This window comes from Pseudophryne corroboree, chromosome 11 (assembly GCF_028390025.1).
Source record: "Pseudophryne corroboree isolate aPseCor3 chromosome 11, aPseCor3.hap2, whole genome shotgun sequence".
In the NCBI taxonomy this organism is placed as follows: domain Eukaryota; kingdom Metazoa; phylum Chordata; class Amphibia; order Anura; family Myobatrachidae; genus Pseudophryne; species Pseudophryne corroboree.
The window spans coordinates 100135824-100149810 of NC_086454.1; the positions used below are offsets into that span (position 1 = coordinate 100135824).

The 13987-nt window shown below is 45.2% G+C and overlaps 2 protein-coding genes across 4 annotated transcripts in view; both read left to right on the forward strand.

Annotated features, from left to right (window-relative positions):
* The window catches only part of LOC134968984 (NAD-dependent protein deacetylase sirtuin-3-like), a 58761-nt gene extending 52878 nt beyond the window's left edge, over positions 1 to 5883 (forward strand). For 2 of the 3 annotated variants that reach the window (XM_063944675.1, XM_063944677.1), the window contains one exon: positions 67 to 1930. In XM_063944675.1, the coding sequence (XP_063800745.1) occupies positions 67 to 75 (9 nt within the window). In that variant the 3' untranslated portion in view covers positions 76 to 1930. Of the gene's footprint in view, positions 1 to 66; positions 1931 to 5805 lie in introns of those variants that run through there. The other variant, XM_063944676.1, reaches the window with a different exon arrangement.
* On the forward strand, positions 4794 to 12517 carry BET1L (Bet1 golgi vesicular membrane trafficking protein like). Its single transcript, XM_063944678.1, has 4 exons — positions 4794 to 4942; positions 5806 to 5897; positions 6558 to 6614; positions 9993 to 12517. The coding sequence occupies exons 1-4, from the start codon at positions 4924 to 4926 to the stop codon at positions 10158 to 10160; spliced, it is 336 nt and encodes a 111-aa protein (XP_063800748.1). The 5' UTR covers positions 4794 to 4923; the 3' UTR covers positions 10161 to 12517.
* Positions 12518 to 13987: the final 1470 nt, after the last annotated feature.

The following is a 13987-nucleotide window of genomic DNA, read 5'->3' on the forward strand; positions in this document are numbered from 1 at the left end:
CAAGCCATTCACCACTGTGTGCATACAGACTAACCATGCATGCTAACATATGTTCTCTCTTCACAGGAACCTTGAAGTCACATCAAAGACGATCATTATGGTAGTGAGTCTGAAGCATCTCGCTGGGAGGAAGATGCTGCCACATTATCCATTTTCTGTTTAGTGGTCATCATTTTTACTATGACTAAGATGGAGGTTGTATGAGGCACAAGCATTGTGGGCTTGATTTTCAGGTGAAAGTAAAGTAAAAATGAGCAAGTAGCTGTACACCTGGAAAAGCCATGCTGCATCCTAAGGGGGGAAACTACAGTTATTGTTTTTTTGCATGCAGGATAAACACTGACTGCTTTTTCATGTAGCCCACAAACGCTGCACAGCTAGTTTTTTACACTGCAATAGAAATTTAAATTTAGACATGCCTAAGGGGGTAATTCAGACCTGATCGTAGCAGCAAATTTGTTAGCAGTTGGGCAAAACCATGTGCCCTGCAGGGGGGCAGATATAACATGTGCAGAGAGAGTTAGATTAGGATGGGGTGTGTTCAAACTGAAATCTAAATTGCAGTGTAAAAATAAAGCAGGCAGTATTTACCCTGCACAGAAACAAAATAACCCACCCAAATCTAACTCTCTGCAAATGTTATATCTGCCCCCCCTGCAGTGCACATGGGGGGTAATTCCAAGTTGATCGCAGCAGAATTTTTTTTAGCAGTTGGGCAAAACCATGTGCACTGCAGGGGAGGCAGATATAACATGTGCAGAGAGAGTTAGATTTGGGTGTGGTGTGTTCAATCTGCAATCTAAATTGCAGTGTAAAAATAAAGCAGCCAGTATTTACCCTGCACAGAAACAAAATAACCCACCCACATCTAACTCTTTCTGCACATATTATATCTGCTTCCCCTGCAGTGCACATGGTTTTGCCCAATTGCTAAAAAAATTCCTGCTGCGATCAACTTGGAATTACCCCCATGGTTTTGCCCATTTGCTAACAAACTTGCTGCTACGATCAACTCAGAATTACCCCCTAAATCTCTCTGCCTCAATTCCCCTGCAGTATAACATGGGGGCTAAATCAGACCTGATCGCTCACTAGGGTTTTTTTGCAGTCCTGCGTTCACATAGTCGCCGCCCACTGGGGAGTGTATTTTAGCTTTGCAAGTGTGCAATCGCATGTGCAGCCGAGCGGTACAAAAAGATTTTGTGCAGTTTCTGAGTAGCTCAGGACTTACTTAGCCACTGCGATCACTTCAGTCTGTCCAGGACCGGAATTGATGTCAGGAACCCTCCCTGCAAACACTTGGACACGCCTGCGTTTTTACAACCACTCCCAGAAAACTGTCAGTTGCCACCCACAAACGCCTTCTTCCTGTCAGCCTCCTTGTGATCGCCCATGCGAATGGATCCTTTGCACAAACCCATCGCAGAGCAACAAACCACTTTGTACCCGTGCGAGGCGCCTGCGCATTGCGGTGCATACGCATACGCATGCGCAGTTCTGACCTGATCGCAGCCATGCAAAAAAACGCTAGCAAGCAATCAGGTCTGAATTACCCCCATGGTTTTGCCAAGGTGTTAAGTTATTTGCTCTGTTTTGCTTTACCCACACATCAGAACCAGGCACTGTATGGGGTAAATTTACTAAGATGGGAGTTCTATTTAAAATGGGATGTTGCCTATAGCAACCAGTCTGATTACAGGTATTATCTTTTACAAGGGGCTAGATAAATGAGAAGTAGAATCTGATTGGTTGCTATGGGCAGCATCCCATCTTAAGTAAATTTACCCCTATGTCTTTTGCACACATAAAATGAAAAGCAATACTATGTTTGCCGTTTATAATGGTAGAAAGGCAGAGTGATACTATAGATTCATACTGTGACGACTACTTACTGTATTTAAAAAAAATAAAATGCAAGTTTTCTAACAAACCTCCGGAGCTTATTTATATTTCCATGCCTTTAGTTTATCTATACAAAGACAATGGGCCTAATTCAGTGAGGATTGCAAATTCTGCTAAGTGTAAATTCACTTGTGTGGCGAATTTACACTTATGTTCACAGAAGCATTGAGCAAAGTGATGCAACTGCAATATGAACAGCTACAGATCTCATAATATATAAATAAGTGTTTTATTGTTTGGCCCATTTACATATGGGACCGGATGTAATGGAGTCCGAGTTCATCCGACGTGCGGAATGCCAGCCTGACTCAGACCTTTATTTTTAAAGGGGCAGTCATTTGCAAGGCATAACCATGCCTTGTAAACGATTGCCCCTTTAAAAAATGTCTGAGTTTGGCTGGCAATTCTGGTGATGGTCTGTATGGCAGTGGTGGGCCTCTCAGTATCCGTGACCCCCAGGAAACTCAGGTCCAGTGCATGTGCCATCCTCCCCCGTTGCCAGGCCTGGTTTTGATACTTGCAGCTTTTTGACGCTTTTGAGGCATTTTTCTCTAGTGCCTTTTTACAAAATAAAAATGTGAAAAGGCATTGTCGAAATTGCCTTAAAAACGGGCCGCAATTGAATAAGATGGGGCCAAATTCATTAGCTCCGAGATTACCGGAGCTAATTGAATACCCCCCCTAATGTGTCTATTATGTTAAATAGGTCCTATAGGAATTTACTGCAATGTATTACTACCACAGATCATATTGATTTTTGTTTTTGTAATATATCACGATGCTGGAACACACTTTATTTGATTGGAGGTAATGGCAGGAGCATTTTAAGAGCTAGGGGGCTGTGCCAGAGTCTCTATTCTCCTCTGCACATGCGTCATCTTACTGGATAGATTGCAGGAGAGATGATGCCGCCAAGAACAGGTACGGGTGTGACCTGCTGCACACCTGCCCCCAGCTATTACGCCCCAGCTACTGCAGTTACCTGTGCTGACTTAACGTTAAGCATCCTTTTCATAATCCAATTAGGTTGCCATGGGAAACTGCAGCAGCTGGACAGGCAGGCTTCGGAGGTAAGCCCCCCGGCTCCTGTCAGCAGAAGCAATGTATGAACAGTCAATAGACTATTCCAACACCGCCAGCTATCGATTTTGACAGTGTTGTCCTTGGTTGTGGGTGCCAGCTCCAGGCTCCTCTCTCACGCTATCTCTTTCCCTCTCTGGCACTGTCTCTACCTCCCTCATGCCCGTACACTCTCTCTGTGTCTCTCTCCCTCTCTCTCTCTCTGACACTATCTCTCTCCCGCTGACACGGTCTACCTCTCTCTCTCCCAAACACTATCTCTCTCCCTCCCTGACATTGTCTCTCTCGCTCTTTCCTCTGTCTCCCTGATACGGTCTACTGTCTCTCTCCTTGGCACTGTCTCTCTCTCTCTCTCTCCCTGATAGTGTGTCTCTCTCCCTGACACCCTCTCTCATTCTCTCTCCCTGTCTCTTCTTGACACTCTCACTCTCTCTTGCTCCCATTGTTTTTCACTCATCCTCCCTCCCTGACACTCTATCTCCCTCTGACACTCTCTCTCTCCCTGAGGCCCTCCCTCTCTCACTTCCCCTCTTACCCCTTTTCTCTCTTCCTCTCTTTCTCTCTCCCTGATGCCCTCTCTTCTCTCCTTTTTCTCTCTAGCCCTGATGCCCTCTCTTTCTTGCTCCTCTCTTTTTCTCCCCCTGACACCCTTGTTGTCTCTCTCTCTCACTCCCCTCACTCTCTACTTCCCCCAAGGGGCACTGTAGTGAAAATGGCATTGGGGAGGAGGGGCCCCTTTCAAGATTTTGCTATGGGGCCCTCAAAGTTCTAGTTACACCCCTGCCTGGAGAGCTGGATCATATTCCCGCAGCTTAATCCTAACCTCCGCGGGAGTGCTGGATCCACCCCCTCATGAGCACATACCTCCCAACATGACCCTCTCCAGGAGGGACACAATGCTGTGCTCCTGTACTTCCCTCTTAATTTATGATTGCTGCAACTGTGCTGAAACACCTTTCTTATCCACTAACCTGTTCAACACAGGTGCTGGCAATCCTAAATTAAGAGAAAAGTCCAGAAGCAGAGCATTGTGTCCCTCCTGGAAAGGGTCATGTTGGGAGGTATGTGAGCATGAGGTGGGTCGCAGGTCACATGGAGGTCCTTTAGACCACTTGGATCTAGGGATGGCCATCGGTGGGCTGTCCATCGATGGTACCATCGGTTATAGCCATCAATGGCACATAAACCATCTATGGCAAACTATTGATGGTTTGCACCACTCGATGGCCACCGCTGACGAATGCAGGCCGGGCTGCGGGCCAATCAAAGATGTGGCGGGACTTAGTGGGCTACTGGGGGGAGGGGCTAAACTCCGTGCCTGGAGGAAAGAAATAAAAAAACTATTCAGTTCCACTCAGCCATCGATGATGGTAGAGTGCCATTGGCTCTCTGCCATCGATGGCAAGACCATCGGTGATTTGTAGCTAGCCATCAATGTTTGACAACTATCGATGGACGCCCTTCCTTCCTTCCTCCTCTCTCTCTCTCTCTCCTCTCCTTCCCTCCCCCCGGTTCTTAAGATACCTAGGTTTTCAGGATGTCAGTGCTTGAGCACAGATGAGCACATTAGTGCTTGAGTCAGTTTGATGACTGTACTCAACCATGGATATCCTTATACACTGGATTGTTTGCTATAGTCTTGAGGACCCAAACTGGGAACAAACTGAATAGGATAAACAGCAGCTCCTCAATCTTGCACTGCTCAAGTCACCAGCAGAGGGCCTCAGTCAACCACCAAGAGGAGTTTACCTTTCCACGCGTAGTAACCATGTCAACACTACCTAATAAAATGAAGCTTCGTGTGGGCGTGGCTTGCGGATCGCGGCAACATGACCCACGACGTTTGACAATGGCCAGTTGATCTGCTGGCGGACGTAACTGGAAGGGGGCGGGTTATCTGACGCTGCAGATCCTGCCACGTCAGAGAGGAAGGGAAGGAAGATGGCGGAGTGGGGGAGAGGTATCTGTAATACAGTGTTATTATGTTGCCTGTGGCTGGACTGAGGGTAACGTGCTGGCGTGTGTGGTGCCTGTAGGACAGTGTCACCTAATGGGGCTGCTCTTGTAGCTGAAGCTGTGTGGCTTCCAGTCGGTGCTGCCTGTTGTCTCTGCTGTTTATGGCTTCGGAACAGAAAGAAGCTGTGCTTCTTCAGCTGTGTAACTGCAGGGCATGCTGTGATGTGTAGTTCCACAACAGCTGTAGAGTCACCGGTTGTCTAGCTACAAGCAGTGATGTTAGTGTACTACTACAATACCTTACATTTCATCTTCTGACCTGCTAGTATCAGGTATATACATTGTTCAGTTTATAGTACGTCTCTCCTATATATTGCCCCATTTATAATAATGCTATAAGCCAAGTTATTGCAAATAGGAATGTAGTCATTATGTTGACAATTAAATGTCAACACTATAATGTCTCCTGTCATAATGCTGACACATTGGGGGAGATTCAAATGTTTGAAAAGTCAGTTGGGAGTCTGTTTTTTCCTGTCTATTAGATAGGAAAAAAACAGACTCCCAACTGACTTTTCAAACATTTGAATCACCCCCATTAAATGTCGACACAATAAAAATGTCACCAATACAAATTGACATTTTGCCAGTGTCAACATTATGGCGGTGTCATCATGGATTGTTGATACTATAAATGTAGACGAAACATACCGAACCCTGACAGCTGTCCTTCCACGTCCCTTGGTTCTTGAATTATAATGCGTCAGTTGTAGTAACCGAGAGACTCTGTGTGCGCGTCACCTCTATCTTATAGATATCTTCAGGTTTTTTTTAGGTTTTTAATAAACATTTCTCACGTCTTTATAGGTTCAAACTCAGGCGCAGTTGATGAGATGATTGATGCTGAAAACAAGCGTATGACAGAAAATCTATCCTCCAAAGTGACGCGGTTGAAATCCGTAAGTGTGCCCAATATACGGTATACAAACCTGGGCAGACTAAGGGCACAGGCAGCATCTGATTACAGAGTCTGGCTGCGGGAGTCTGTCCCCGCTGTGCTGCTGTAACTGTACAGAGGACGGAACCACCTGTCACAGAGCAGTGCTGCAGGGGTCTGTGTCACTGCAGCGCTGCTATAGAAATCTGGACGCTGCACCCAGTACAGAACGGCACAGCCCGTTTTCCGGAACAGACCATAAGAAAATGGTACTGTACCAGCTAAAAGGCATAGTAGGAGGGTGTACATTAGTTACAAGTCTTATTGTGCGAGGAAAGCTTTGGAGTTAATGCCTAGAGGTATTCAATTATTCCTTTTCCCTGAATGATAAAACCTCTAGCAATGCGCAGTAAACCACTGATTCTGTGGAAAATGCAGAATCTGATGAGTTTCCATGCGCGTTAATTAATATAAGTGCATTTTTAAGTGGACTTTTTCTAACAGCTCCTGAAGTTGTAAGGGAAAGTGCACCCACTATTTTATGCATGGGGTACTGTCCGCTAATTGAATTGGTCAGCACCAACAATTAGCCTTGTTTCATTAAGGAAGTGGGGGGAGGTTGCCCCAATGTCTCCCTCCTTAAATCCAACAACACACTGATAACTTGTCTCTCTCTTTTCAGCTAGCACTGGACATTGACAGGGAAACTGACGACCATAACAAGTACTTGGATGGAATGGTAAGATTCTACATGTGGTCACTGTTACTGGTTGGTTGTTATGTGGTGTATGCAGCCATAGCATCAGGCCAGCTCTGTATCAATTATAAATTATAAAGGTTTATTAAAGTTGAAACACTTGTGCATGGTAAATAGGTCCGTTATGTAGATATTTAAAGATAGGGCAAAGATTACACGGTATGCTGGCTTTTCATTGTTGTGGGGATTCAGTAGTAGATGCAGCAACTGTCAGCATAAATAAGAGACTCGCCTTAGTATGATAGCAATACATTTAATAAAAGGGTAATAAGCTGCCTCGCAACACAGTTAAAAGCAATGAATGCTAAAGGTAAATTACTAAATACTGGATGGATGGTCGAGATGATCTGGAAATGCCTTACCCCAGAATGTAAAGGCAGGAGTAGTAGGTTGTGTGGCATAATGGAGTTGTGTGATTTTGTAGTAAAAATTAATTTTAAATAAATGACAGTCTGGTTCTTGCAGAGAAGTATCATCAATGAAACTGCCCCCTGATGGCATGTCCTCGTACAGCATGGGTTGACGTGAGCATAAAACATCCGAGAACCAGCAGTGTCGTCATTGCTCGTGTCAACAATGTTATACTATAGAATAAGTACAACAGACACATAAATGCATCATATAAACAACTGTGCAGCAAATTACAGTGTAAAATCTAAGCCTAGGAATGTGGGGTTCTGTGTATTAGGTCAATGGAAACTATATATACAAGAAACAGTGTTGTTAAAACTGATTAGATTTAGACCAGAGCGTGTCCGTATGTAATTATGCTATGATGGGAGGAGAATGGGGAGAACAGCAGTTGCAGGCTTCTGGAATGTACTGTAATTATATAATCTTAACCCCAAAAGGAGGAGTCTGTTTCAGCCATTCCAGTAGGACAGTCGCTATGGAATCTCTGAACATGTTAAATGATGGGGCACATTCAGAGAAACTGGTGAACAGCTTCTGAGTGCATATAGTGTAGGTTCCAGGGTGAGAGGCAGGAAATCTGAATATTGGGGGTGATTCAGACCTGATCGTAGATGTGCTAAATTTAGCACATCTATGATCAGCGTTCCCTAACATGCGGGGGGACGCCCAGCACAGGGCTAGTCCGCCCTGCATGTCAGGGCCGACCCCCCCGCACAAGTACTAAAGCATCGCACAGCGGCGATGCTTTTGTACTGGAAGAGTAGCTCCTAGCCAGTGCAGCTGCTGCGCGCTGGCAGGGAGCTACTTGTCGCAGACCGGGTTGCAGCGGCTGCGTGTGACATCACGGAGCCCCTGCGGCCCGCCCCCTAATGGTCCGGGTACGCCTGCGTTGCCCGGACCGCGCCCCCTAAACAGCAGCTAAATGCTGCCGGCCCGCCCAGCGACTGCCTCTGCCTGTCAATCAGGCAGAAGCGATCGCAGGGCTGACAGCCGTCGGCTGTCTACCATGCGCCGGCGCAGTTCAGGCCTGATCGCTGCTGTGAGAAAACACACAGCACCGATCAGGTCTGAATTAGCCCCATAGGACCTAATTCAGGGGTGTTAGCAAAGCAAAAAAACACAGAACTGGGAATACAGTGTGCAGTGCAGGTGTGGCAGATGTGACATGTGCACAGAGTTAGATTTGGCTGGGGTGTGTTCAAACTGAAATCTAAATTGCAGTGTAAAAATAGTCTAACATTTGTGGTCTACAATATAGGAACAAGAGCAGGTGCACCATACAACCATTTGAATTATAATAAATGTAATTATCCATCATATCTGAGGTTCTTGGCAAACACTGGCCAACATGAGCCTGTCCACCATCGTCACTGTGACCTCATTGGACAGGCTCCTAACATAGGGGTTCACCTCTGGTGCGCAGGGCACCCGCAAACCACCCCAGAGCATCACACAAATAAAGGATAGAAGTGAGAATGTCAGGCAAGTGAAAGTAGTTACTGAGTATTAGAAAGAGGACAGCAGTATGGTCTCAGAGTGTTAAAAGGTGAGGTTAGCTGATCAGTGTTACAAGTGTGAAAAATGCTACATAAACAAAAAAAAAAAAACACAGGGTGATATAGGTGTAAGAAATAAATGTAAGATGGTGATGCCCCAAAGTGGCCCGGCCAGAGCAATCCAAGGTGCCCCAAAAGTCACCCCTCAATTGACTTGCAATATAATTATAAGGATCTTGCTTGTAGCTCTTGTGCAGTCATCATGTGCTAGTTCCCTGTTTAAAAGCCTCAGGGGCAGTGGGTGGTTGCCAATCCAGAATGAAGTCGTCCCAAGCCGTCAGGTGTGTATACACACACACATAATATTGAATATATTGGGGGGAGGGGGCCTGGACTGCACACCATAGCTTCTTATGATAGGATGTGCTACCTTGCTGGAACTTAGTACTGCAATATAATGGTTGTATGGTGCACTTGCTCTCTTGTTCCTATATTGTAGTACTAAGTCCCAGCAAGTTAGCACATCCCATTATAAGAAGCTAAGGTGTGCAGTCCACGCATTTTGCAGATTTGGCTACCAATAGTTTGACACATTTATTTCCATATCCTTTGCATTTGCTTTTATTTTAAGGAACACCAAAGTGTTACCTAAATAAGAGTTAGGGGGTCTGCTTATTTTAGAGCAGTTGTTCTCAACCCTCAGATTTTCCCAACAGGTCATGCTATGAGTAATTTTGTCTGTAGAAGTAGGTTGGACCCAACAACATAGATTAACTCTCCGGTGCATGATTAAATACATGTAGAAAACATGGCCTGTTGGTGGTATTTGAGGACTGTCTTACAGCATAATTTCTAAGTGTTTAGGAGGGGCGTAGTAGGGTATGCCAGCAGACGGGCTTCCGGCGGCCAGCATATTGGCGCCGGCATACCAACAGCTGGGCGAGTGGAAATGAGCCCCTTGCGGGCACGGTGGCGCGCTATCTATTCTCCCTCCAGGGAAGTCATGGACCCCCAAGAGGGAGAAAAAGTGTCGGTATGCCGGGTATCGCCGGCATACTGCCGGTATACTGTGCGCCGGGATCCCGACAGCCGGCAAACTGAAGACCACCTGTTTAGGAGACCTTAATAGCAATAAGATCCTGAATAATATTGGTGCTCCTTGTATTTATCTCAAAAATCTAAATTAAGATAATGCCTTTTATGCATAGTACTACATTATAGTAGTAGTTCCAAGCTATATATTTAACGGCTAGCTAGGGGAAATAATAGGTAAGTATTCAGGATCCTGTACCACTTTCATCAGACAAATGAAATGTCTTCATTTTGGTAACCTCATCTCAAATATATAAATAATGACTACTTGGTCTTTAGAGTCACTTTGTGATCTTAGTAAAGTGGGCGTGTATGACATCTGTATACTGTATGTTCTCAGTGTCCTCTTCTCTTCTAGGACTCTGACTTCATGAGTGTCACTGGTCTGCTGAGTGGCAGTGTGAAGCGATTCACAGGAATGGCGCGTTCAGGGCGAGATAATCGCAAGCTCTTGTGCTATGTTTCAGCTGGACTTGTGGGACTCTTCTTCGTATTATACTTTATAGTCTCCCGGGCCAGCACGTGAGGGAAGTTATCTTTCACAATAAAGACATTCCTTATGCACAGTCACCCTATTACCTCCATGCAGGGAGGGGGCTTTGGCTTAATATACGAGCTGAAGAGGAACTTGGCACTTTCACAAATTACTTTAACAACTCTGACAAGTGATTCAACCTTAAATATTGTATTAGTGATCTAAAGGATATCCAAGTAGCGATACTGATATTAACTGATTTGCGAAATACCAAACTCTTCTACAAAATGCAGTTCATGGTTATTAAGTATATTAATAAATGGGTTTAACATGCCACCTAAAATGACATTTTGTAAAGTAGCAGCTTACATATGTTATAGTGACTACATGTGCTGCGTCCGCTTAGCTATATAACTCTCATATTGTTTGGAATGGAAGATATGAGAACTATGAAATATATTTATGTATTTGAAGAAAATGTTTCCTTTTTCATTTATAATGAAAACAACTGCTAATCCCGATATAGTGGCAGCGGTCCTGAAATCCCTAAATCTTAAGGTGCATACACACTTGTCGAGAATATGAGATACTTCACTCATTTTCACCCTTCCTGAGCGACGTCGCTCACTTTCTCGGCAAGTGTGTATGCCGCCGCCGACCAGCGAAGCGCGGCTTTGTGGGTCGTACACGACCCTCGCTGTCTGCCGTGCAGGGAGCTCGATTTGGACTGTCATCCAAGAGCTGCCTGCACGGCCCAGCCACTGTGTGACGTCACTGAGTGGTATAAATGTCATATCGCTCACTGTGTATGCCCAACCGCCTCAGCCTGGGAGGGGAAACACTAGGCGATGTCGCTCACAGAGCATGTCGCCTAGTGTGTACCCATCTTTAGGCGTAAACTTACTAAGGTGGGAGTTTTTTTTTTTAGAACTGGTGGTGTTGCTCATAGCAACCAATCAGATTTTACTTAACATGTATCTAGCTGCTTCTAGAAGAAGATAGAATCAGATTCTACCATCGCCAGTTCTAAAAAAAACTTAGTAAATTTACCTTTTTGTTTGATACTGCACCGGGCTGCAAGTTCATAAACATGTACAAAGCTAGTTCTACCATGTGACTGTATTATGCAGTTCTTTATATAGAAAATCATAGGCCCTAAATTTCTGTAAAGTCTGTTTTTTTTAGTTACAACCTCTTTTGTATATCTGCAATGTGTATATTGTTCTGCATTTCTCCGAGTTTAGTAAATAGTCTTCCTGCTTGTACTTTTACCATGTACTTGTTTATGTGCCATAATATGAAAACAAAAATACCCTGTACAATTCTATGTAGTATTGGTATGATCATCACATGGCATTTGTAGGATAAAATGCATTTATAGCAGTATTCTTCCCAGGATCTATTTCACAGAGGTTTTACCCAGCTTTTTTTTCTTTACGTGCCACCAAGCACGATCCTTAATCACGTGTCTGATGGACAAAATCAGTGTTGCGCTGTATTTACTTTACGGGGATGGCCACAGTACCAGATCTCTCCCCCATCTTTAAGAGACAGCCCACAGTTTTTACCATTCAAACATTGCAGAGAAGGTAGATGGAAGGTGCAAACATGGACGGTAGCTCCCCCGTGTGCATTGGGGGTAATTCCAAGTTGATCGCAGCAGGATTTTTGTTAGCAGTTGGGCAAAACCATGTGCACTGCAGGAGGGGCAGATATAACATGTGCAGAGAGAGTTAGATTTGGGTGGGGTGTGTTCAATCTGCAATCTAGTTTGCAGTGTAAAAATAAAGCAGTCAGTATTTACCCTGCACAGAAACAATATAACCCACCCAAATCTAACTCTTTCTGCACGTTATATCTGCCTCCCCTGCAGTGCACATGGTTTTGCCCAATTGCTATCAAAAATCCTCCTGCGATCATCTTGGAATTACCCCCATTGTTAGAGACAAATCTGTGTCCAGCCAGCAAGTGGGCAGTATCTGTGTCCAGTCAGATTATACTGCCCCCACCTGGCTTTTTTGTAATGCCGCCCGTCTGACAAAATATTCTGGAAAGGGCACTGTTAGTTTCTGTTCTTTACTAATTTATCAGCTTGTTGGTTTTAGCCCCAAGCAGGTGTGTCCTCTTGCAACACTTTTACCTATAAAAACGCAAAACCTTGCATCATTTTGTAAATACACAAAACAAAGATAAACATCTGCCAATGACACATAATGGTTGTAAATGATCAGACTTTTAGCATTTATTCTTTATAGCTGTATACACTTTTGCAGACTGAAATATGTATATTTTTTAATGCAAACCTGTTACCAGTTCAGTTATGTTCTTGGATGATGTGCCATAAAAAAGGTTTAACTGAAAATGTGCAAGTGTCAGGCATTTAAAAATAAATAAATGACGCATCACAAGGTTCGTCTCTCAATATATAAACCTCTGTAAAGAGAAGGAATGTTGTCATAGAAAACATTTTAGTGCATTTTCCACAAAGTCAAAATGGGTGCAAAGAGTGCAGCTGCTATGGGGCCCAGAGCTGAGAGGGGCCCACCATCCCTGTCACAGTTACATGTGTTTATATACAAGGGCGTAGCTACTATGGAGTCAAGAGCGGAGAGGGGCCACCTTCCCTGTCCGTTACATGTATTATTTCTCTAACGTCCTAGAGGATGCTGGGGACTCCGTAAGGACCATGGGGATAGACGGGCTCCGCAGGAGACATGGGCACTTTAAGAAAGCACTTGACTCTGGGTGTGCACTGGCTCCTCCCTCTATGCCCCTCCTCCAGACCTCAGTTTGAGACTGTGCCCAGAGGCAGATGTGTGCACTGCAGGGAGCTCTCCTGAGTTTCCTGCTAAGAAAGTATATTTGTTAGGTTTTTTTATTTTCAGGGAGCACTGCTGGCAACAGACTCCCTGCATTGAGGGACTGAGGAGAGGGGAGCAGACCTACTTAAATGATAGGCTCTGCTTCTTAGGCTACTGGACACCATTAGCTCCAGAGGGAGTCGGAACACAGGTTCGCCGTGGACGTTCGTCCCAGAACCGCGCCGCCGTCCTCCTCACAGAGCCAGAAGAAAGAAGCCGGGTGAGTATGAGAAGAAAGAAGGCTTCAAAAGGCGGCAGAAGACTTTGTGAGCTTCACTGAGGTAACGCACAGCACGGCAGCTGTGCGCCATTGCTCCCATACACCTCACATACTCCGGTCACTGTAAGGGTGCAGGGCGCAGGGGGGGCACCCTGGGCAGCAATATAAACCTCTTATTTGGCAAAAGAGAGCATATATACAGCTGGACACTGTATATATGCATGAGCCCCCGCCAATTTTACACTTTTAGCGGGACTGAAGCCCGCCGCCGAGGGGGCAGGGCTTCTCCCTCAGCACTCACCAGCGCCATGTTTTTCTCCACAGCACCGCTGAGAGGAAGCTCCCCGGACTCTCCCCTGCTTATACCACGGTAGAGGAAAGGGTTTTAAAGAGGGGGGGGGGGGCACATAATTCGGCGCAGATAATAATAACAGCGCTACGGGGTAAACATTATATTGCTGTGTTTTTCCTGGGTCATATTGCGCTGTGGTGTGTGCTGGCATACTCTCTCTCTGTCTCTCCAAAGGGCCTTGTGGGGGAACTGTCTTCAGAAGAACATTCCCTGAGTGTGTGGTGTGTCGGTACGTGTGTGTCGACATGTCTGAGGTAAAAGGCTCTCCTATGGAGGAGATGGAGCAAATGTGTGTGTGGTGTCTTCGTCGACAACGCCGACGCCTGATTGGATATGTGAAATTAAGGGCTAAGATGAATTTATTACACAAAAGATTAGAGAACAGACAGGGAATCTACCCATGTCTGTCCCTATGTCACAGAGATTTTCAGAGTCTCACAACGCT